Source organism: Prionailurus bengalensis, chromosome A2, assembly GCF_016509475.1.
Source record: "Prionailurus bengalensis isolate Pbe53 chromosome A2, Fcat_Pben_1.1_paternal_pri, whole genome shotgun sequence".
NCBI classification, from domain to species: Eukaryota; Metazoa; Chordata; class Mammalia; order Carnivora; family Felidae; genus Prionailurus; species Prionailurus bengalensis.
The window spans coordinates 25180571-25205768 of record NC_057348.1 but is presented as its reverse complement, the minus strand read 5'-3'; the positions used below and the strand labels follow the sequence as shown (position 1 = coordinate 25205768).

Sequence of the window (25198 nt, the reverse complement as noted above, 5' to 3'; positions counted from 1 at the left end):
GCAGGTTCTGGAATGTGACCTTGACAGACCAAGTCCTGCCTTCATGGGCTTATGGCTCATGAGGTCAGCCAAAAACCAGAAAACAAAAGATTAAATTAAATGGGGGAAGGGAAGGAGGAAAAAAAAAATACAAATAGGGAGGGAGGGAGGCAAACCACAAGAGACTATTAAATACAGAAAACTAACGGTGAATGGGGAGGTGGGGGAGAGGGAAAATGGGTGATGGGCGTTGAGGAGGGCACTTGTTGGAATGAGCAGTGGGTGTTGTATGGAAGCCAATTTGATAATAAATTGTATTCATAAAAAAATTAAAAAAGTAAATTATCATTCTAAACTGTGTCTCCCTTTCTAGTCTGTCTCAGCACTTCATCTGACTCATTCACAACGGAGATCACAATCTGTAATTATTTTGTTTTCTTTTTACTCCCAGTTAGTGAGCATGGAGCTTGCCTAGCTCATTCACTGCTGTATCCCTAGATCCGCCGCAGGGCTTTGCACATCAGAAGTGCTCAGTAAACACAAAACAAGTGAACAGATGGCTAAACGACACTTGTGAAGTTTTTGCTTCAGGCCCAGAACTTAACCATCAGGCTCCTTCTTGGTTGCTGGCAGTGGTCAGTCACCACCCCCTGTAATAGAAATGGAAAAGAAAATCCATTTTGATAATCCTTCAGCTTTCATTTTATAAATGTGTGGGTTTCTCAAGGAGATCACTCTATCCCCGATTAAGTGGCCATGGCTTAATTAAAAAGGCTACTAGAGGACGTTTATCTTCTGGATTTGACACTTGGAGCACGTGAAGTGTCAGAGGTTAGGGGTGCTCTGGAGACTGAGTTCCAGCCCTGGGTAATTGTTGAGTTGGTCTGGAGAGAGCTATATGCCTCTGAGGGAAAAAACTCTTGGAGTGCCTGGGTGGCTCAGTTGGGTGAGCATCTGACTCTTGATTTTGGCTCAGGTCATGATCTCACGGTTTGTGGGTTCAATCCCTGAGTTGGGCTCTGCACTGATAGCACAGAGCCTGCTTGGGATTCTCTCTTTCCCTCTCTCTCTCTCCCCAGCCCTGGCTCATATGCACACTCTCTCTATTTCTCTCTCAAAAATAAACATTAAAAAAAACCCCGTCTTATTATCCCCTCTCCTTCACCAGGATGGGCTTCCTGAGATAACAGGCTACCATTAGCATGTTGCATTGACAAAATTGTTGAGCTCTAGGACTGGAATTGTAGCACCATGAAATTCTATAACTTGACAATATTGGGTAGCAGCATATATCTGTGTGGCTTGCAGTTTGGGTAACACATGACAGGAGCTGCTATTTATTGTGTGCCTACTGTGTGTCAGGCCTCGTTCCTGCCTCCATATGCATATCATCTATGATCCTAGCAACAACCCTACCTGATAGGCATTATTCACCTCACAGACAACATCCCAGAGCCTCTGCCCCTCATGGCATTTCCCAAGCGCCCAGGTATAACACTGTGGCCTCTCAACGCAAGAGAAGCCAGACTCAGGAAGGGCACAGACTATCCTGGGTAGCAGCTGTCCCCTCTCTTACACCCCAGCACGTGTTACTGATTGATTGAAGCATTGTCCCATATTGCTGTGCTGTGTACTGCTTCTCAATACAGCTCCAGGCAGAGGCTACCAGACGTTCTGGGTAGCAAATGAGCTGTAACCTATTTGCCAAGCATGCTTTCAGTGATACGTGTGAAGGGTTTTGCCCCAGAAATTAGAATCCTGGATTCAGAGTGTTACACCCTAGCCATGTTACTTTGAACAAATTGTTTATCTCCCCTGACTTCAGTTTATTTATCCTAGAATGGAAATTATACTTTGCTATACTTGCCTCAAAAAGTCACCTTGTAAATATTAAGCAGTGAATTGGCTTCACTGACACCACAGTGCTGCTTTTAATTGTAACTAGATGATGAATCATAAGGGTCAGGTCCCTATACCAACATGAAGCATTCTCAAAATGGCACGTGGCTCTCCCCTTTTTTTCAGGGCTCTCCTCAAAGCCCCTGAATAGAGTATCTGACCCCCTAAAAATCACCTGGTGAGTTTGTTAATGCAGATTCTTGAGCACCATCCCAGATGGCTGATTTGGTATCCTGGTTCCTGGCATTCATCTCTAAATCATTCCACTGCTCAGATGGAATAATATATAAGATCTAGAACTCCATTTCTCTGGATAGAACTATGTGCACCTGTGGGGTTCTAAAGATCTAGGCGGCTGGCTATGGAACAAGAGGCCCTAGTCCCCTCCCAATATCTTTGGCCTACGCAAACACCTTCTTCTCTGAGAAGATCTCTCCAACCCCCACCGACGCTAATTACTCCTCACTGTGCTTGCAGAGTCTTCTAAGCCATGTTTTGAGCACCCACTGTGTACCAGGCACTCTGCTAAGCTCTAAAATGCATTACCATATTTACTCCTCTCCCTTTGAGAGTAGAAGCTAATATCATCACTCCCACCTTAAGAGTTGAGAAGGAGTAACTCAGAAAAGTGAAGTGACCTTCCTAGGATGTTTGGATTTTTCTACATTCTAGTTAATTCCTTCAGGGTCTGTCCCTCCTGAAAGAATGTGAGTTAAGGAACTCACTCTCTGCTGCTGCTGGTCTTTGCAGTCCCAGAAGCAAAAGCAGGGCCAGGCTCATGATAGATGTTCAACAAATCTTCCTTGAATTGATTTGAAGAAATACTAGGACAATTGTAGTAAGACCGACAAGGATGGCTCTGGTTGCTTTCCACTTGCTGTCTTTCCTGCTCAGGGTATGATAGAGGAGGAGGAAGAGGTGGGCTTCTTTAGGGATTGAAGACTAACATGTCTCTGGATTCCATGGGAACTTCATGCCAGTGATTCTGGTCCTTTGGTAAGTTTCTGCCAAGTTACGATCAGGAGACTTAAAAAGTCACACCATAGGGACTCAAGTGATACTTGCCTGGTTGGTTGAGGTGGAATGCAGAAGTGAGGTGAATGTATCCCTGATGAGCTCTATTATGGTTTGTAGATGGAGTTTCTTTTCTTTTTATAAAGAAGAAAATATATTTTCCACATCTAACCTGGCAGATGGTCATAAGTTCACTTCAAATACAGTTTTCTTCAGTTCCAGTAATGATTTTTCTTGGTGTTGATGGCTATAAAACAGGAAGATTGGAGATGATGTCTAAGATTTGTTCCAGCATTCTGGTTCTGTGATTATATCAGGATCCTGGACGAAGTTTAGAACTTTAAATTTAAATTACCCAAGTACAAAGCACCTCTAGAACTGAAATATCTTCAAGTGAATTAGATTTCCTTTCCGGTCTAGCATCTTCTTCCAAGTTAGTCAGAATCTGAACTTTGCATCTAAATATCTAAGCCTTAATATATAAAGACATTTAGGAAAAAAGGAAATACAAAAAAAAATTGTAGCAGCAGGAATCAGAATAATGTAAACCAATTACCTTAGAGTTTGAAGCTTCTCCATGATTTCTTAAGCTTTCTTAGAATTGTTCATTTACATAGGTTGGTTAAAGGTTTTCGGGAAACACGGTAGAAATGGCAAGGGTTGCATGTGCCATTCGACTGATTGCTTTTTTTCTTCCCTTAATCAAAGCCATAATCCCTGTTTGCATTTGAACCTTGTCTATCGTTTGTTTTGCAGCGAAAACGCAAGCAGAGCACCCAAGATGAGGATGCCGTTAGCCTTTGCAGTCTCGACATAAGCGTAAGTACAGCGCTTCCTGTTTCCTCTGCCGTGAGAACACGTCTCAGCTCTGAATCTGTTTGTCAACATGCTGTGTGCCATAAGTGGGCTTCCAGGATCCGACAATGGAAGTTGTGAACTGGGGAAAACTCTTTCTGACATTTCACTTGACTGGAGAAAGCTGCGTGGCCGACTTAAACTCCCAAGCCAAGCTGTTTATTGCTCATGTTTTGTTTTTGTTTTTATTTTTCTCATGAAATGAAGTATGAAATCAGTGCATCTGAGTAGAGTCTAGATAAATGCCACTGTGCTGTTTTAGAGGCTGGTTCCAGAAGATGGTCAGATATTTGTCTCCCTTACAGGGAAGTTAGTGAGTTGGTCAGGCAGCCGGTGCCCAAAGGCTGGGAGAAGTCTCCAGCAGCTGGCAGAGTGAGTGACTTTGGATTTAACAGATCTTCGTTTGACTCCAGATTCTACACTTACCATTTATGTGACACCTTTCCTTGCCTCTGTTTTCTCATCTGGAAAATAGGGATGAAAAGACGTCACCTAACAGGATTGTTGTGAGGATCAAATGAAACAACAAAAGTGAGACTACCAAGCACACTGCCTGGGACATACTAGGCACCCACCAAATGTGAGCCTTCTGTTTTTCTTTAAAAGCAGAAGTTTGCAAAAGATATTTAATGACATGTTAGTCGAGTGCTGGTGATGAGAGAGGCAAAGAACCTTCTTGAATTTTTCAGGCTGTGTCCTCAGTGCTTAATTTCAGCAGCTTTCTTTGTATGGCTTCTTTGTCTCCCCAGTGACACAACTGGGAAGCCAACATGGGCCTCCAATGCACTTATTATCAAAGGGCTGGGGGTGGATATTCAGGCCCTCCTGGGATCCCTGTGTCCATCCATCATCTGTACTTCCTTGGAGTCTGGTCACTGTGCATGGTGGATCCATCCAGCTTTGGGCCCTGGTCTTCTCCTCTGTGGAAACCACAGAAGCCATTGTTATGAGATGAGAAGGCTTCTGTGCTAATAATTAAGAACTGGGTCATGATCCTGGCTCTGCCTATAACTAGCAGTGCAACCTTGGGCAAGTTGAATCTCCTCTCTGGGCCTCAGTTTCCCCATTTGTTAAAAAAAAAGTTTGAGATCAAGTCCTCTGAAACCATTGTGAATATTTGGAACTTTGTTGAACATGGATTATTGGGTTCTCGTATGACAGCATTTAGTTAAATGTTCTTCCAGTATAAACAATGCTCTTCAGTTATTTTTAAATGTTTTTATTTATTTATTTTCAGAGAGACAGAGAGAGGGCACAAGCAGGGGAGGGGCAGAGAGAGAATCCCAAGCAAGCTCTGAACTGACAGCACAGAGCCCGACTTGGGGCTTGATCTCATGAACCGTGAGATCATGACCTGAGCCGAAATCCAGAGTCTGTCGCTTAACTGACTGAGCCATCCAGTCACCTCTAATTATTGCAGAGTTTTCTGTGATGCAAATAGCCATGATGGAATGATCCTGAGCTGGTGTCTAATTAATGTACTTGGACATCTTTATTTCACCGTATGGTGTTTGTTCCAGTCTTTAGACCATCAGATTGATGGAGTTGGACCAGTTTACTAGGATACCATGGTAACAGGACAAAAAGATGATGTTCTTCTGGGTTTTACTTTACTCACTGAATGTTTTATTATTGACAGATGAAGTCAATGAAACTCTTAGTAGCAGTAAGGTTTTTGTTGTTTGAATGTTTTTAATTTTGTGGGAATTATTAGAATCATTGACTTTTAGAATTGAAAGAACCTTAGCCACCATCTAGTTCTGTCCTCTCACTTTGAAAATGAACAGTAGAAGCCCAGGGAGATGTAGTGATTTAGGTAAGACTTTAGTTGTTTCTACAATTATACCTCATCATACATATTTCTTCAACTACATTATACTATATTTATTTTTCAGGAAAACATGTCTCTAGAAGTTTTTAAATTAAAAACCACTAAACTCTCTTATATGAAAAGATTATTTATGAGTCGTGATTTGGTTTTTGTCTTGATTGGCATCAATGACCTTGTCTTCTCATGAAGGTCACTTAAGTCTCAGATAATGAATGATCCAACCTCTTTTCTCTTGGTGCGGCTACAAAAGACATTTCTCTCCACACCCCCCCTCTTTTAATCATCTCATAACATGTTTTGTTATAATAAAGAGACTTTTATAGAAATCTAGCTTTATGCTTAGGGATATGCTATGGCCAAATTCCTTTCTAATTTGCCTGTCATTTTTTCCTGAATCTTGGCAGACAGATTCTAGAACCTGGGACAAGTTTCCTACAGATATTATCACATAGTATTATAATAAATGTAAGAGTTAGAAAGACCCTACAAATCTCCTAGACTCTTAGAAGCTGTTAGAAGACATGAAAACTGGTGTGTTCTAGGTTTACTGACAATCCCAGTCATATGGAAATGATAAGACGTGTGACAGATCAAGATGAGGCCTTGGGAGAAGTGGTACTGATTTTCCATGCCTTCTACCTAATAGCCATTCATCAGACATATTTTGAACTGAATAAGGAGGAGGTGCAGTCACTCACATTATTTTCCATAAAAGGCAATAATGTCTAAATAAATAGATGACTCCAATAAATTAAGTGTTCTAATAAATAAATGGCCTTTGCAGGTCACTCGAAGATGCTTTAAAATGGCAATAGCTCAGTAATTGCAGTCCCTTAACTAACCAGCAGCATTACTGAAGAGTTGCTTGAAACTGTTTCTATGTGTAGTGGAAAGTATCTAAAAAGAAGGTGGGTTCTGATGGATGACTCATATGAGAGGATGTGAGGGTTTGGGAAAATAATACTAGTAACTCTCAATTTTGATTCCATTTAATAAGTGGAAAGATAGTCATCAGATGTGTAGTTTCAATAAGAAGTTACTAGATGAGGGGATGGGGTCCTTTGGGGATCATGGTCAAATTTCCATTGCGTTGCAGCTCAATGCTGCATATACGTTGAGCTCTTGGTTTTTACTTATTGTTTGATTGGTTTGTAAAAGCAAAAAAAACCCAGTGAACCCTAATGTGTGTGTAGAATTTAACATACATATACCCCTTTTATTTTATTTTATTTTATTTTATTTTAAATTTTTTAAACGTTTATTTATTTTTGAGACAGAGACAGAGCATGAACAGGGGAGTAGCAGAGAGAGAGGGAGACACAGAATCTGAAACAGGCTCCAGGCTCTGAGCTGTCAGCACAGAGCCTGACGCAGGGCTCGAACTCACGGACCGTGAGATCATGACCTGAGCCAAAGTCGGACGCCCAACCGACCAAGCCACCCAGGAGCCCCTACATACCCTATAGTTCTTTTAAAGAACTATATCTGTGGCATAGAGTAGGCAGATATTAACACAGAGGAAATCTTCCCCCTTTGATTAAAAAGTATGTATAGGGCCCCTCAGGGTGTCTGAGTGATGATAACCCCAAACATTCCCACTGACATCTTGCTTTAGTTTAAAGCCTCAGATGGCAATTCTGATAGGTGACTGGAAAGGAGTTTTTCCTCCTAACCTCCTATTGAATTTGGGCTTACAGACCAAATAGGAGTGTATAAGCTAAGAAAAAAGCTTATTTTTTCAGACAAGAATCTTCCATTATTTGGGGGATCATGGGCTCTTTTGGGAATCTGGACTCAAGAAAATTTTACAAGATTGACGTGTGATTTCATGGGCCCAGTGGAGCTCAGCCAAGACCCCATTTAAGAGTTCCTCTTAAAAAGGGAATTGGAAGGGTCTTAAGGTATGGTGATGTATCTCCAAAGAATTATTCTCCCACCCTCCACCCCCAGCACTTGGTGGAAAATGAATTGTGATGGAATGCCTATGCTAGTTGACGCTATAATTGTTCTCTAATTTTTCCCACCGCTTTATCCGAGCCAGTGGCTGAGCCCCCAGCTTCCTGGCAGGATGGAACACAAACTATTCCAGAAAAAAAAGGAAAAAAAAAAAAGGCAACCTATGCTTTTGAGAACAAACTGCAGAGTGGAGAGTGCTCCTAGCAGCCGCCTACAAATCTCCTCTCACGTCAGAGGATACGAGTGGGATGGTTTCAGGGACATTGCTTCCCCCACAGCACTTTTCTGGTTTAACTTCTAACGGGAGAGAGATGCCTGAGTGAAGAGCCAGTGTTCATGATGCCCTAGGAGAAGCCCTTGGTGGAAGAACCAGGTGAGCCCCTGATGGAGGGCACCGCCTAGCACCAAGCATCCTTTCTCAAAAAATAAATGAGTTCTGGGGCAGGCATGAAAATAGTTTCCAGTGATAAAAAACAATGTAAAAGATGAAAAGGAATGAATACATGTTCTTTGTAGAAAATTTGGACAATGTGAATAAGACAAGTCATTAATAATCCCACCTCAAGGCAGTAGCTACATTTTGATGCATTATCTTCTTGGCATTTTATGCACACACTTTAAAACGTTTCATTATGAATAGTGCAGACATACAAAATGGCATCAAAGATAATATAAAATGTAACCACCAATGCAACTGAGGAAATATGCCCTTAACAAAAAAGCGGAAGGTCCTTGCAAACCCCTTGCTCTGCTGATGTTTAATGTTTATTGTTGCCTTGCCTATCTATAAACTTGCTACAATATGTGTACCCCTAAGTAGCATATATATTTAAGTTTATATAAGCACAAATTTTAAAAATTGGGATCATAACACATATTAATTTATTCCTGAAGTTTTCATTTACTACATTGAGATCATGTCACCACATCCTAAAATGTTCCTTAAGAACATTATTTAAAAAAAAAATTTTTTTTTAACGTTTATTTATTTTTGAGACAGAGAGAGACAGAGCATGAACAGGGGAGGGGCAGAGAGAGAGGGAAACACAGAATCTGAAACAGGCTCCAGGCTCTGAGCTGTCAGCACAGAGCCCAACGCGGGGCTCAAACCCACGGACCGTGAGATCATGACCTGAGCCGAAGTCAGACGCTTAACTGACCAAGCCACCCAGGCACCCCAAGAACATTATTTTTAATAACTATATAGTACTTTGTTAGATGAATGCACCAGTTGTTTTTAGCCAATCCTTTATTGGATATTTAGGTAAATTATAATTTTTTACTATTATAAATAACATTGACAGGCATTTAAGAGTATCTGTGTAATCTTTTATCAGTAGGATAAAATGGATAAAATACGAAATTCCTAGCTAAAAGAGTATAAATATTTTTAAACCCATGAGCAGGTTTGTACCCCTTCTAGCAGTGAGAGGTAGAAATGCAGTTCAGGGCAGTTGACTCTCATTCAGAAACTCAGAACAGGGATTGTTCTCATGTTTCTCTGGCCCATTTCTTTCAACTGTATTGCTGGTCTCTTGCTAAGTATGTGACTTTATATGGGGCATTTGCTTATACCTTGTCTTTGGGAAGAGTCCCTCCTGCTGCCCCTGGCAGGGCCCAGGCCCCTCTTGTGACTGGCAGGGATGGGACCAGTACAGGTAGAGCTAGTATTGGGGGGCATCCTTTCCCTGCTGAAGGGGCTTCCCCATGGGAGCAGGTGGCTGAACCATGAGTGGGGATGGGATAAGATCCACTGAATCCACACAACCACCCTGTCACCATAGGTGTTATCATACCCTTTTGAAGATGAGGAAACTGAGTCTCAGAGAGATAAACAATTTGCTCAAAGTCCTAGCTTATTGTAGATTCAAGCCCAGGATGGTCGGATTCCACAGCTTCCCCACAAGGCCCCCAGGCCAGGAAGAAGGTGAAATCATTAGGCTCCATGGCTTCTGGTAGTAGATGATGTACAGGACATTCAGCTCCTCTTATTGGCAAACCTTGGAGGTTTATGACATTTTTGTTACCTGTGCTTTCTGATTATTTACCCTGTTATATGGATATAGAAGGGGGAAAGAACTTTCCTGCCTCGATGAACCTAAATGATGTTTCATTGCTAGGATATGTTAAAGCAAATGTTGAATAGCAGCAGGGATTACTTTATCTCTGCTCAGCACAGTCCAGATAATTTAAAAAGATACCATTTCTGTGGTTTTGTTTCTCTTGGTCTGTTCTGGAACTTGCTAACTGGGGAGAGTGATTAGCCTTGCCCTGGCCAGCATGGGGCCTTGATGAATAATGGGAGCGTGTAATAAGGCTTTGACCACCCAGGAGACCAAGCCTGGTCTTCACTGGCACGTGCTTATATTTAACCTGTTGGCATTTTTTCTGTTTTGGATTTATGATCTACTGTTGCTGCCTGTGAAATTTCTTGGGCCTAACATAATGGAGACCCTATGTTGTGTTCGAGGTGGTTCTGATGCTGCCATGTCTAATAGCAAATTTGCTCATTATTGACACTGGACACATTCCATCTAGCCTTTGGCCGAATTGACTAGGTGGTGGGTTGTAATCATCAGTGTGATCTTTACTCTTTGACCTCCCTCTTGAAACGCACTGTGAAGATGAAATTCTAAGGAGCTTCAGGAGATACCTTCAGAAGGTAATGATGTAACCAAGTGTCAATCATCATTTACCACTGCCTTCAAAGTGACACTGATGGGGCCCGTGTTAGATGAGACTTCTCATGCTCTGAGAATACCTATTTGTTTGAATTTGTCATCAGAATCACACACTTTGGGAGCTTAGAGACTGAAAACTGCTCTATACTTCACTTTCCTCACATGGAAACTGAAATCAAAACAGTGCCCTTAGGGTAGTAAGGATTGAAAGGAGTTAGTTCATGTAAAGCACTTAGGACCTAGCCCATAGTAAGTACAAAAATACTAGCTATTATTCTGTTGATTTCATAATATAAAACTGACTTTATGGTTAAATTTAAGGTTAAATTATGGTTATATTTTTTTGTTGGGACAAGCATCCCATAAACCAAACTGATCATGATTTTTTTTTAAAAATACCAGTATATGAAGAGTCATATACAAGGAGTTTTATTTCAGCATTTTAAAAATAATAGCCCAAAGCTGGAAACAGCATGAATACCCAAATTCTATAGAGACTTGTACATATATTATAAAATATAAATGTAAAACACAATGACAGAGCACACAAAATATAAATTTGTATATTTGTCTCTGTAGAGGAATAAACATCGAAGAATATGCACTGCATTGTGGGTAGTGGTTATTTGGGAGATTGGAATTATGTGAAGAAGAGATTGAATTCTAGGGTTCTTAACCTTTGACATCTTGTGAAACCTGTGAATACCCCTTCCCCACAGAAGACCATCAATGTGGGCCTAAAATCAAATATGTAAGATTACAACAAAATCCAGTTATATTAGAATACAGTTAGCAAAATATTTAAATTATAAATTGGTGGTAAGAATTACACATAAGCTTCTTAAAGCTTTAAGTAACAAGATCTGGCAGACAAGTCTAATAACTAATACACCTTCTATGAGATGATAAGAGTAAGTGGTATTTTGAAATACCTACACCAACCACTTTGTAGTTTGAAAATACAGTGATTTCTATGATGACAGTGTCACAGGTCTGCTAATGCTTCTGTGATCTGCGGTCTTCATTCAAACTGGAAGAAAATGTTAAATTTCAGTTGTTAATGAGACTAACGATGTATTTTTTTCCATCCAAGTTCACAGATGTCCTAAATTTTATCCATGCACTCCCTGGGGGTCTGAGGATTCTAAATTAGGAGTCCTTGGTTAAGATGCTCCATCGGTTATGGTAGCCTTTTACATTTTATTACCTTTGTAATTCAAATGACTGAAATAAAAAAATATAACTAATTTTGACATGTCGGTATGTGAAATCATTAGTGTTTTACAGAAGAGAATGTAAAATGTTGTATAAAAGTAAGGGGCTGGGGGGTTGCCTGGATGGCTCAGTCAGTTAAGTGTCCATCTCAATCTCAGCTCAGGTCTTGATCTCAGGGTCATAGGTTTGAGCCCCATATTGGGCTCCGTGCTGGGCATGGAGCCTACTTTTAAAAAATAATTAAAAAAAAAATAAGGGGCTGGGATAATGATGATAATGTTTTTAGGAAAACCTTTCAATAACCATTAAATCAATTTTCAACACTTAGATTTAGATTTTTCTCTGATATCACCTTAGCTTTTTGAAATAGGTTAATTGAGTCACCCTAATATTTTAGTACATCTTTGCTGTTTCTTTTATTAGAAAAAAATAATTTTAGGGTATAAAAATGTTTTTATTTGTTAGAAATGAATTCTGAAGTATTTAGGGATAGAACGTCATGATATCTCTAAATTACTTTGGACCTCTTTAGCATAAAATATAAAGTGAATATTTAAATTTTTTTTCACATTTATTTATTTTTGAGATACAGAGAGAGAAAGAGCATGAGCAGGGGAGGGGCAAAGAGAGAGGGAGTCATAGGATCAGAAGCTGGCTCCAGGCTCCAAGCCTGATGTGGGTCACGAACCCATGAACCACGAGATCATGACCTGAGCCAAAGTCGGACGCTTAACCGACTGAGCCACCCAGGCACCCCTATAAAGTGAATATTTTAAAGAAAAAAAAAAACAATTTTGTTTTTATTACGCAAGTAACACTGCACATATTTTCATCATTAAAAAAAAAAAATCAGGGGCACCTGGGTGGCTCAGTCGGTTAAGCGTCTGACTCTTGGTTTCGGCTCAGGTCATGATCACGTGGTTCGTGAGATCAAGTTCCATGTCAGGCTCTGCATTGACAGCACAGAGCCTGCTTGGGATTCTCTTTCTCCCTCTCTCTCTGCCCCTCCCCCGCTCACACATGCACATGCTGTCTTTCTCAAAATACATAAATAAACTCAAAAAAAAAAAACCCACAAACAACAGCAATAGAGCTAACAGCCCCTTGGCCATGCACTGAGTCCACGTATCTCCCCAGGTATAATCCTGGCTATCAGTTTAGTCTCCTTCCAGGTATTTAGACCTACTTAGACATATAGGTATAAAAATTAGCTTGTGGTGGATATTTGCAGATATAAGTGTTGTAATTTTTTATTTTACTTTGCAACTTGCTTTTTTTCCCCTTTTAAATAGACTTTATTGGGGCACCTGGGTGGCTCAGTTGTTTAAGCGTCCGACTTTAGCTTAGGTCATGATCTTGCGGTCCATGAGTTCGAGCCCTGCGTCAGGCTCCGTGCTGACAGCTCAGAGCCTGGAGCCTGCTTCAGATTCTGTGTCCCCCTCTCCCTCTGCCCCTCCCCTGCTCATGCTCTGTCTCTCTCTGTCAAAAATAAAATAAACATTTAAAAAAATAGTCTTTATTATTTAGAACAGTTTTAGATTCACAGCAAAATTGAGGAGAGGGTACAGAGAGCTTCTCTATACCCGGTGACCCTACACATGCAGAGCCCCCTCCTCCATTATCATCAACATCTTCCACCAGAGTGGTACCTTTGTTGTAATCAATGAACCTACATTGACACACAATTATTACCTGAAGTCTGTAGTTTACATTAGACTTCTCTCAATGTTGTACATTCTGTAGCTTTTGACAAATGTATAATGACAAATATCCACTGTTTTGGTACCTTACAAAATAGTTTCACTGGGGCACCTGGGTGGCTCATCAGTTGAGCATCCGACTTCGACTCAGGTCATAATCTCACCATTCATCAGTTCAAGCCCCGCATTGGGCTCTGTGCTGACAGCTCAGAGCTGGAGCCTGCTTCGGATTCTGTGTCTCCCCCTCTTTCTGTCCCTCCCTGATCACGCTCACTCTCTCTCTCTCTTTCTTGAGAACAGATAAACTTAAAAATTAAAATTAAAATTAAAAAAATAGTTTCATTGCCCTGAAAATCCTCTGTGCTCAGCCTATCCATCCCTCTCTCCCCCAACCCCTAGCAACCACTGGTCTTTTTTGCTGTCTCCACAGTTTTGCCTTTTCCAGAATGTCATACAGTATGTAGCCTTTTCAGACTGGCTTCTTTCACTTAGTAATATGAATTTAAGCTTCCTCCATGTCTTTTTTGTGGCTTGAGAACTCACTTCTTTTTTATCACTGGAATTATATCTCATTGTATGGATGTACTACAGTTTATTTATTCATTAAGCAAGTGAAGGATATGTCTTATTATTTTAACTTCTGCTTATTATTGCATAAAACAAATAGGTCATAGTTTACTTTAATGATTCTCCATTAAGGGGCACTTTTGATGTCCAATATTTTCCAGTTACAAAGACCATGTCATACTCCAGATCAAGCAGTAAGGTAAATGCAAAAAAGTTCCTGTGGATCCTTGCTATTTTAATGGTAGTATGAATAATATTAAATTACTACTTTTGTGGTTTGGATTCTTGTGCTATTTTGTGCTGCTTCCACTCATGGACACCAAAGAAAAGCAAACAAATAAAAACCACACTGTCACCAAATGCAGATTTGAATAGGCTATGAGAAATGGTGGAGGAAAGTTGTTTTGTCTCCATTGTGTGTGTCATTTAAGCAAAACTATATGCAACTTAAAAAAAATTTTTTTAATGTTTATTTATTTTTGAAAGACAGAGAGTGATAGAGCATGAGCGGGGGAGGGGCAGAGAGAGAGGGAGACACAGAATCTGAAGCAGGCTCCAGGCTCCGAGCTGTCAGCACAGAACTCCATGCGGGGCTCAAACTCACAAACCGTGAGATCATGACCTGAGCCAAAGTCGGATGCTTAACTGATTGAGCCACACAGGCACCCCACCTTTTAAACTTACATACACAGAAACATTCCTTCTGCATCATGCATGGTTAAAAGGAAGGAAGGAAGGAAGGAAGGAAGGAAGGAAGGAAGGAAGGAAGGAAGGAAGGAAGGAAAGAAGGAAAGAAGGAAAGAAGGAAAGAAGGAAGGAAGGAAGGAAAGAAGGAAGGAAAGAAGAAGAAACTGTAGTTGTGAATTCAAAGAGTAAATTTGATACATTGGCAAAGTTTACATCTCAACTGCCTTTAAAATTACGCAATTTATCAGTAACTCTATTTTAACTGAGATTATTTGTGGTAAGAAGTCACTAGAAAATAATTGTTCATAAACACTTTTGTGTATGATTTTTTCCCTAAAATGTAGCTGAGGTCTGTCCACCTAAAAATTATGTAAATAATCTTGGTTAGGAAGTTCCATCCAGGCTTCCGTTCCCAGCTAATTGAGTTTTTCCCCAAATGACTTACATAATTGCATCAAGTTTCCTCTTTGATCTGGTTATATATTCCAGGTTTTAATAGCAGAAGCTGTTTTTCTTTCTTCTTATTTTCTCAGTTGTTTCTGATGCTCCTTCTCTGTGAAGAAAAGGTGATATATTGACTTTTTCCCTTGACATTTACTGTGCATAAAATTTTTACATCACCTGATTGATACTTACATTCTTGTGTAACTTCTGAAAAATGCCAAAAGAATGAAGTGGCCAGAAGAAACCTCGTGGTTTGTGTGTCTTCCTCCACCCTACTGTCTAACTCAACACTGCTATGTATTGATCATTTTTTGGAGAGAGTTGACCCCATATAAGTAGGTTCTTTCTCTGCAAACAACATTCATGGCTTGTATTGATGGTAAAGCATTTGAAACTGAACCATGGGCTTATCTTCAGTCATCAGTGCAGCTTGGGGTTAACTTCTTAGGAATCCTGTGGGGAACTGAAGGGTTTTCTTGTGGTTCTTAACTGAACAGACTGACTTTTTCCTCTTATAGTTCTATAAATGAGATTTCTTTTACTCCCCATACACCTCAAAATACCAGTTTACAAAATTGGAATCTTCTACTCAACCCTAAAATCAATACATCTAAACTATTTTCTTTGTCTTTATTTGGCAAAGGAAAATGAAGCATTTGCTGGCCAGATCTATATAAATTCTATCAAGGAAATATTTATTACTGTGGAATTAATGAGTTCACTTGTTCATTCTTTAGTGCATTCATTGAGTTATTCATGCACTAATTCAATCAACTGGTAGTTATTGAACTTTACCCTGTGTCAGGCACAAGGGCACTGCAGGAAGTAAGACTTATTAAGACTTTTTGTCAAGAGACAAGTGGGATTGCTCTAGATTTTGTTACAAGTTAACCAAGCACAGGGGAGACACATTTTAGCTACACCTATTAGTTTTCTCCTTCTTTTAAGGGACTAATTCCAGACTGTTGGTTTTGAAAGAAAAAAAAATTTTAATTGTTTACTGTTTGTTTATTTTTTAGAGAGAGAGACTGAGTGCAGGCAGGGGAGTGGCAGAGAGAGAGGGAGACACAGAATTAGAAGCAGGCTTCAGGCTCTGAGCTGTCAGCACAGAGCCCGATGCGGGGCTTGAACCCACAAACCACGAGATCATGACCTGAGCCAAAGTCACACACTTAACTGACTGAGCCACCCAGGTGCCTCTGAAAGAAAGGAATTTTGCTGTGAATTCCACTGCTACTAACATTTTCCCCCCTTAGAGTATCCTTGAAATTGATTTACTTTCTTTTAGCTGGTCTATGCAAAGGTTCACCTGGGGAAGTGCTTCACTTTATTTTATGCAAAAGCTGACCTTTAGAAATTATACTGTGTGGTGGGTGGGCTTTGCTTTGTGTCCTCACTGTTGGTGTATTTGGCTCTGGGAGCCTTGGGTGTCGGAGCAAGATCTCTAGAAGTTTAGACCTGGCAGTGACCTTAGAGATTATTTAGTTGAATACATTTCATTTTGTAGATATGAAAATTGAAGTTGAGACAAGTCAAGTGTCCTGCCCAAAATGACGAGGAAGAATGAGTATAAGTCTCTTGGGACTCATATTCGGGATTGTACCTTAAATCCAGGAGCATGCAGAAGTGGAGTTCTGGTTCTGGTGTTTTGAATTCTGGCCTCATCATTTCCTAGCTGTGTGACCTTGGGCAGCATATCCAACCTCTGTGTTATAGATGATAATTGAGTTGTGTGAGGATTCAGAAAGATAATGTAGTAGGGCTTTTGCACAGTAAGCACTTCATTACTGCTGATGTAAAATAATCCAGGAGCATGGGATGGGACATAGACAGAAATATTGTCTATTTGAGGCACTACTGTCATCCTGGTGCCCAAGAAAGTGCGTGGTATGTATCCAGCCCTCAGAAAGATTTGTTGAGTGGATTTTTTTTCAAATGTAAATTTAGGAACTCTCATAAAAGATAAGTAATACCAGGAAGGTGGAAATAAAGATGATGTTTATGTGTTGCCTAAAACAAGAGGGAGTTCTGTGCCTTTTTAGGGGGAACAAGTTTGATTTTAAATGAGTTATTATTTGTAAATAATAATTAATAGAAGTATTTAACAAAATGTCTCAGCTGTTAATTTCATTCTGCAGAGTTTGACTCAGATCTAAGCATCACCAACGAGGGGTAACTGGCTGATAGCACCCCTTTGAGCTCTGCTTTGCAATAGAGCCAGAACCAGACCATTATCACCTCCAGCAGGACCACCTTTATTAGGCTTCCAAGTCTCTACAGTGGCTGGATGGGTGCAGAAGCCTCCCACTGGGTCTCCTTGCTTCTTCCCTTGACCCTCTGTTGTCTACTCTCAGAGAGTTTCTCTTAAGCCTAAGTTACACACTGTCTCCCTCCTCACTCAGTGGCATCGCTACACCCTCCCAGTGACCCTAGAGGCCAAGCAGTATCAGCTCATGAGGCTTCTTCTGGACCCCATCACCTACCACTCTCCCTTCTCCTATGCTCTCACACCCTGGCCCTCTTTTTCTTCTACACTCACACCCCGGGGTCTTGGCAAGGCTGATTCTCTCTATGGAAAGTTCTTTTTGATACCTATGTGGCATACTTCCTCATCTGCCTTCAGGTATCTGCCCAAATGTCCTTGGATGAGCTTTTTCTGTCCCTCATGCCCCCCACCACCCCCTCAATCACTACCTACTCTTCCTACCTAACTTTATTTTTTTCTTCATAATATGTGTCATTACATGCCACATTATGTATTTTTTATTTATTAGTATGTGAGTCTTCACACTAAAATACAATTTTTATCTCATTTTCTGCCTTATTCCTAACATCTGGGATCATGTCTGGCACAGAGTGCATCCAATTAACGTTTGCTGGATAACTGAATGAGTAGTCACTTCATTGTACATGTTTCTTGCTGCCTTTGGACGGTTCCTATAAACATGACTTGGATTTATCTTGGCAACCTTTTGAGAATGTCTGTCTTCCTGTATGCACATTTTTGCGTTCTCTCATTTTGAAGAAAAGCGATAAGACAAGAAGGAAAAACCAAGACCTACCTACCTGAAGAGGCCTCGTGGTATCCAAAGCAAGATAAGTGAACATAGCGCCAGGGTTTTATGAGCTAATAAAATAAATGAGCCTGGAGATAAGAGGATATAAGCAATATGGAATGTACACATGGTTTGTGCAGATGTGGAATCGTTAATGCTGGTGCTTGCACATCTACCTCTCTCAGGATAATGGTCAGAACGGAAATTTTCTGTTAAAATGAAAAACATTCCCCTTTTGAAGTCTCAATTCCTTTCCATTTGACTGGTATTTATTGAGTGCAGAGCGCTGTTCCTCGTGCCCACCATGTGGTCTGAGGAGGAGAGAAGTCTGTGAGGAGTTGTCACTGGACTCATCTGTGGTTGGGCCGCGTTAATGGAAAGGAGTATATTCTAAGCCATGTAAAACCCACGGAGAACCAGTACATTATTTGTATCTCACCCTGGAATGTGTTCTGGAGATTGCATTGAAATGTGAGCGTGCCTTGCATTCTTGAGCATTCTCAGTACCGCGAAGAAAATAAGGGAGCTGCTTTGGAGAGACCCCAAGTGGGAAAGTGGTGCCAGGCACCTGCCATGCTGGTCACCACCTTTAGCTTCCCTGTACCTTGTGTCTGGCTTGTTTTACTTGGAGAAGGTAAATAAGGTTGTGGTTTAAAATGGCTTTTATTGGGGCACCTGGGTGGCTCAGTTGGGTGAGCATCCCGACTTCAGCTCAGGTCATGATCTCACGGCTGGTGAGTTCATGCCCCACATCGACCTCTGTGATGACAGTTCAGAGCTGGAGCCTGCTTTGGATTCTGCGTCTCCCTCTCTCTCAGCCCCTCCCCCACTTGCTCTCTCTGTCTCTCTCTCTCTCAAAATTAAACATTAAAAAAAACTTTAAAAATGGCTTTTATTGATTATAGGCTTTATTGATTATAAGACAGTGGGAAGACAAAATCAGAGGTGCTGAATGGACCCTCCCTAAATGGACGTGATGATGTACCCAGTTTAATCATGCTAGCAATTTAAAAGAAAGGTAGGGTTGTTTTTATTTGCAAATAACTCAAAAGGCACATGACCCACCCACGGCTGACAGAGGCGACTGTGCTTTGAATGTGTCCACACTCACAGATCATACCTCACCAGCCACCTGTCCAGATATCATGAAAGCCACAGGAACTGACTAAATTCCATAGAGAAGAGAGAAAACACCTTCTTAACATGGTTTTGTTTTCACAAACTTGAATATTATGCTTAGCTGAAAAATATTCAGCTTTGAAAAATTGTAAATTGTCTCCCTTTTCAGTCGATATTTCATGTTGATTTGCTTTCACATAGAAAAGGGGGTTTGCTTGTGTTTTTGTGTCTGAAGTGCCATACTGTGTTCTCTGCCACATGGCTGTCTTAAGTTTCGCCGTGTTCCTCGATGACGGTCTCCCTCCACAGTACAACCAGAAATTGAGGCTGAGATTTAATTTAAATTGTTGTCAGATTGCGGGAAAATGGCCTGCCATGTGCTTGCTGTCCCCGCGGGAAAGTGGAGGAGTGTCTGAAATGAGAAATGAGCCGGCTGCTGACGATGGTCATGAAGAATGTGTCTGAAAACAGGGACGGTATGAAGGGAGGGTTATCTCTATGTGTTATATAATGAAGGACTTGATTGATGGGATCTGGAGAAACCATAGTAAGGGACAAAATTGCCATTGGGACCCTAGAGGTTTTGTTTAGTTTGGGAACTCACATTTGATGGAAGATCTCATGTTGCCTGAGTAGATGTTGACATGTTACTATGTTTTATGTGATGTGGTCTTGAGGAAGAAAGCATGCTTCTGAGAGAAGGGTATCAAGTCATTTCCTTCTCTCCTAGAAAGGTCTATGTGAAGCAGTATTGATCATTGAAATAGTTTCCCAATATGCAAGTGACTCAGAAGACATTTCTAGATTCTCAGGTATTCGAAGACCTTACATGTATTTTTTAGTTCTTTTTCTCATTTATTCTTTTATTCATATTCATATTTATTGAGCATCTCTATGTTTGCACTGTGCTGATAGTAAGAGGATAAAATGGTAAACAAAGATGGGCAAGTTTCTGGTAGCTTACAGTCCAGTGGAGGAGGAAGATATTAATTAATAATTACAGTAACAAGACTATAATAACAAGTGGAAATAAAAGCTTTGAAAGCGAGAGTAGTATGTTGCTATGAGGGCATTTAATCAAGGACCTTAACCTATTCATGAAAGGTCAAGGAAGGTTTCTTTGAGGAAGTGAGATCTGAAAGAAGGGAGAGTGCTAACTAGGTTAAAGGGGAGTGTGAAAGAGTTGCAACATGGGAACAACATGTGCAAGGGTCCTGTGGTAGGATGGAGCATGCTGCTTTAAAGGCAAGTACATCTGATAGGTGGTAGATGGTAAGATTAGAGCAATTGGCAGAAACCAGACCATGCAGAGCCCCAAAGAACATGTTCAAGATTTCGATTGTTATCCTAAGAACAGTAGGGAGTCACTAGCGGAGAGAGGGGAAGGTTTAAGCAAGGGGGTGGTGTGTGTTTTGAGAAGATTCTTCCAGTTGCTGAGTGGTGAATGCCTCAGAGGAAGCCAAGATTCATTGTAAGACTTAGCTGGTTACGTACGGAGCAGGTGAGTTTGAGGAACATGTGCAGAAGTTTGTATCTTTCCTGCCTCATCTGGGACAGGCACTTCTCAGGGTAAATTAGAAGACTCAGGTTTTATTTTGACTTCTGTCATTGTGTAGCTATCTGACCTTGTACCTGTTGCCTCACCTCTCTGGGCCTCAGTTTCCACATGTATAAAGTAAAGCAGTCAGATTACATCCTTTCCACTTCCTAAATCGTTCCTAAATCCAGTTCCTAAACCCTAGATCCTAGATCTAAATTCCCCAGATCCATGACATTTGGAGTACCATGGGTTCTTCAGGTAGATGATTAGAAGGTAAATACATTAGATGTTGGTTAATAATGGGAGACGAGTATCTTAAGTTTGCTCATGTGACCACCTTGCTTCAAGTCCTTCTCTCCACCCCTTGGATGGTGGAAGAAGAAGACACAAGCATGCGTACTAAGGACACTAATGCGTACTTTTCCATTTCTCATTATGGCAAACTTAAGACTATTCTTTAATTAGGATGCTGTCTTAGCTCAGGCTGGTGTAACAAAATACCTTAGTCTGAGTGACTTAAACAACAGAAATTTATTTCTTACAGTCCTGGAGGCTAGGAAATCTGGATCAGAATGCCAGCAGATATGGTTCCTGGTGAGAGCTCTCTTCCTGGCCACCATCTCACCTTCTACCTGTGTCCTCAGATGACAAGAAGAGAGAGCTCCGGTCTCCTTTCCCTTTCTTGTAAGGACACTAATCCCATTGTAGGGGCCCCAGCCTCATGACCTCATCTAAACCCAATTGCCTCCCAAAGGCCCCACCTCCAAATACCATTTCAATGAGGGTTGAGGCTTCAACATATGAATTTTAGGGCGACACAAACATTCAGTTCATAACAGATGCCTTTTTGAAACACACAAGATGTGATTCATTAGAAGAACAGAACAAAACCCTTCATATAAGTAGGAGAGAAAGCAGAGATTCTAATGGAGCAGCCCATGAACACAGCCCAAATGGAGTGGAAAAAAGCAAGAGGACTTTTTGCTGAGCGGGTTCATTTGACTCTTAGGTCCTATGATTTTGGAATCCTGTGTCAGCAGTTGTAACAGACGTGCTCAGCTGCAACCACAAACATTTTCCAATGGAGGAGGTCGATAACATTTTCATTGACAAATCTAAAGAGAGGGCCAAAGGAAAGACAGGAGGTGTCATTTGCTGCTCAGCCGTGGTCAGCTGCCCTCAGCAACCTCATCCTGTGTGTCTTTAAATGAATGCCCATTGCCACAGAGATCCCCGGAGGGCGGCACAACTTAACCTCAGCCCCACAGGGGACCCCGATTCAAACAAAGCAGCACTGTTGACCTTCCGGCTGCAAGGGGACTGCTTTCTTCAAGCCATGTCACCCAGTGAAATAATCCTCATAAAAGCTTTTTGTTTGGACATTGGAACAAGAGCCAGGATTTGGGAAGGGGTATTTCCCCAACCTCTGAAAAAGTGGTTTGATGTTGGGTTGACAGTAGCTGTTCCGTGGATCTGGGTTCAAAGTGGGCACAGAGGATTTGTGGAGTAGGGGGTTTCTTGGGTGGTGCTTCGGTTACTCTGGGGGTTTCTGTTGTATCCCTCGCACTTAGAGAAGGACAGACTGCCTCCAATCCCTATTCCAGTCCCCCTTCCTATGCTCTGTAAATTCCTTGTAAAGTCCCGAGAGGTGGATGGGCAAGGAGGGTCAGGGAGTCACAGTTCCTTTTGCTCCCCCATTTCAAGCTGTGGATAAGAATCTGTGTTTTTGACTCTGTATCAGATTAGCCAGAGGCCATTTTTTTTAGCACACTCTGTCACTGTGTGTGGGTTTGGGGGGCCCCTTGAGAACTGTCATAGGCCAAGGGAAGTGAGCTGCAGCTTTTTAGATTGGAGACATTCAGGAGAGAAAGAGTAAAAACTAAAAGAGCAAAAGCTGGGGTAGAAGTTTTTAGAAGACCCTCCGAAGAGAAAGAGGAGGAAAAGTCTGACTGGGGCACATTCTTCAGTTTGGGGGAGAGAGGGGGTACTGCCTGGCCGGAGCTTCTGGGCCAAGCACAGGACTTGGTGGTGGTGGACTGTGTTCTTTGCTCCCTGCAGGGCTCTTCTGAGGGCCCAAAAAGTCTAGGCCTCGCCAGCCACACCTTTCAGCCCCTTGGCGTCACAAGCATATGCTCCCTTCAAGAAGTGGGTGACCCATAGCCCCCTCTGCAAATGCATCAAGAAACGAAAGCCCAGGTCTGGAGCTCCTGCTTAACCCTGTCCTGGTTTTAGGTTCCTTGCTTTCCTGCTAGGGAGAGGATTTCCTTTGCCATGTTTTCATGTGAGCAATCTAAGTTTTAAATCTTGAGTATCTGAGGAGTTCACCCTGGTGTTGTTCCAACCCTAGATGTCAGAATTGGGCCCCAGTGCCTTCCAGTCCCTGGTTTTATAGGTCACCTGGGGCCATCCCCTGACCTTTGCAAGGTGAGATGGGCTCTTGTGCCCACACTCCCTCCAGAGTGTATGATCAAGGTTCCAGGCAGAAAGCACCAGCAGGGGATGGTCCTACTCCAGTACCGAGGGCTCACTTACTGAGGTGCATCATTCTGTGTACAGCAGCTCCTTTCACCTGCAGAACCAGCCTGCTGAGTAGTTATCATCAGGCGCATCTTACAGGAAACAGAGGCAAACGTGGTTTCTTTTCTCTGAGCTTCACTGACTTGCTCAGGGGCCTTTCCTGGCTGTGACCTCCTCTCCTCCCTGCAGCAGAGGGCCACAGGGTTTTATTGCTGCTGTGTCACCTTTCTCATCCCAAGCCCGGGGAGTGCTCATAAAGACGGATCTGTTCTTTAGCAGCTTCTTAGCAAGACAAACCATGGTGTTGCCCTCCCTTACACATGGCCATTGCCAGCTCAACAGGAAATGACCTTTGTGCATTTTTTCTTTTGCCTTACCCACTCACCCACCACCGTCTATTAGTCTGATTTTTAAACAACCTAAATCAGATCATGTTATACCCCTTGGTCAAACCTTCCAGTAATTTCCATGGGATCTATAAATTTGGGTTGGGAAAAAAATTACATCTTTATTTTCACTAACTTCCAACCGAAAACTACATATCCTTTTGTTACAAATGTGAGCCAACAAACCACAGCAGTACCTGTGACTTTGCGACCAAAAGAATGCCCTGCTATTTTCTTGTTACCTTACACTGGCTGCATAGATCTCTAAATATCTTGTATGCCCACGATTACTGAAAATGGCAGTAGTTATTAGACCCACCACCAGATCTTGTTATTTAAATTTTTTTTAAGTTTATTTATTTATGAGAGAGAGAGAGATAGCACGAGTCAGGGAAGGGCAGAGAGAGAGGGAGACACAGAATCTGAAGGAGGCTCCAGGCTCTGAGCTGTCAGCCCAAGAGCCTGATGCGGGGCTCAAACTCACAAACTGTGAGATCATGACCTGAGCTGAAATCAAATGCTTAACTGACTGAGCCACCCAGGCACCCCAGATCTTGTTATTTAAAGCGTAAGCAAAGAAATCATTTGTTACCATATGATAAATTAATTTTCTAATATGTTGATAACTATTTTAAAGTAATGCGTTTCCTTCATCAGAAGTGTACCAAGACAGGATCTAGGAGAATGACAGGGACAGTTGTCCTATTTCAGTCCATAAGGTGATGCATTGGCTAAAGAAGTTAAAAGCGATAAGAAGTTGACTTCAAGTCTATCTGCTTTTTATTATCACTATATGCTGGCAACTCTAAATAATGCGATTGGTAAAATACTCCTCCCTGCCAAGACAGACCACTTCCATTGTCCCCTTCCCCCCTTACCCCCAACAATGATCTTTCATAGTCCCAATGATTTTTTTTTTGTTTCTGTTTTGTTTCATTGTAATTTAAAAAACATTTTGTAAGGAGTGGTCCATAGGCCCCAGTGCTGCCTATGAGGTTCTCGGCACAGAAACAATGAAGAGTTCCTGACTTAGCATAAAATACAGATTCAATTTCCCTGGGCTGCTGGGCCTGATATGCCTTGGCTCCTGCCTACCTGCCAACCTCATTCCCTGCAACCTCCCCCTCTCTTGTCACCTTGTAGTAAATCCGAATGTCCTGGTGCTCCTCAGATATGCCAGGTTCATTCCTGCTTTCTTCTTCCCTAGATCTGGTTCCCATCTTGATCTCAGCTTCCAATCTCAGCTTTCCATTCCTTGTAGAGGCCATGCCTCATAACATCCCTGTTAATTCTATCCAGAGGAGGCCCTGCCCTCCCCCGTTGTTTCCTCTTGGCCATTATAACCAGTGACCGGAAGGTAAATCCACAAGCACATACAGGGACTCTGACTGTCAATTGTTGTAATCCCTACTGTCGCCCCAGCCCCTAGCACCTTGGCAGACGCTGGCAAGGGGCTCCATATCCTCAGAGCTGAGTTTGCTTCTCTTGAACTCTCCATGGTAGCAGCCAGTTAATCATATTTATTTAATCACTAGGCTTAAAACCATTAAAAGTGTCACTTCAAAGCCTAGGGAAATGTATTCAGCTATAAAAATGCATGTGGATATAGCGAACAGATTATATGACACTGAAAGAAAGAAGAAACCTGTCAAATGTAATTTATAGGTCAGAAAAGGGCACCAGATTTCCCCTCCCGCCACCTTTGGTGGTATATCAGTTTGTAAAAAACAGCAGAAATCCTGACTCACAGAA

General features: G+C 41.6%; 1 protein-coding gene and 1 long non-coding RNA gene across 3 annotated transcripts in view; one reads left to right on the top strand and one right to left on the bottom strand.

Annotated features, from left to right (window-relative positions):
- The window catches only part of ARHGEF3 (Rho guanine nucleotide exchange factor 3), a 305003-nt gene that overhangs the window by 156643 nt on the left and 123162 nt on the right, over positions 1–25198 (top strand). For both annotated transcript variants that reach the window (XM_043587701.1, XM_043587700.1), the window contains one exon: positions 3649–3711. In XM_043587701.1, coding sequence (XP_043443636.1) covers positions 3649–3711 — 63 coding nt within the window. The remainder of the gene's footprint in view (positions 1–3648; positions 3712–25198) is intronic.
- Positions 405–2970, bottom strand: LOC122487348. Its single transcript, XR_006298358.1, has 2 exons — positions 2054–2970; positions 405–629 (listed from the first exon to the last, which is right to left on the bottom strand). It is a non-coding gene; the product is annotated as an uncharacterized LOC122487348 (long non-coding RNA).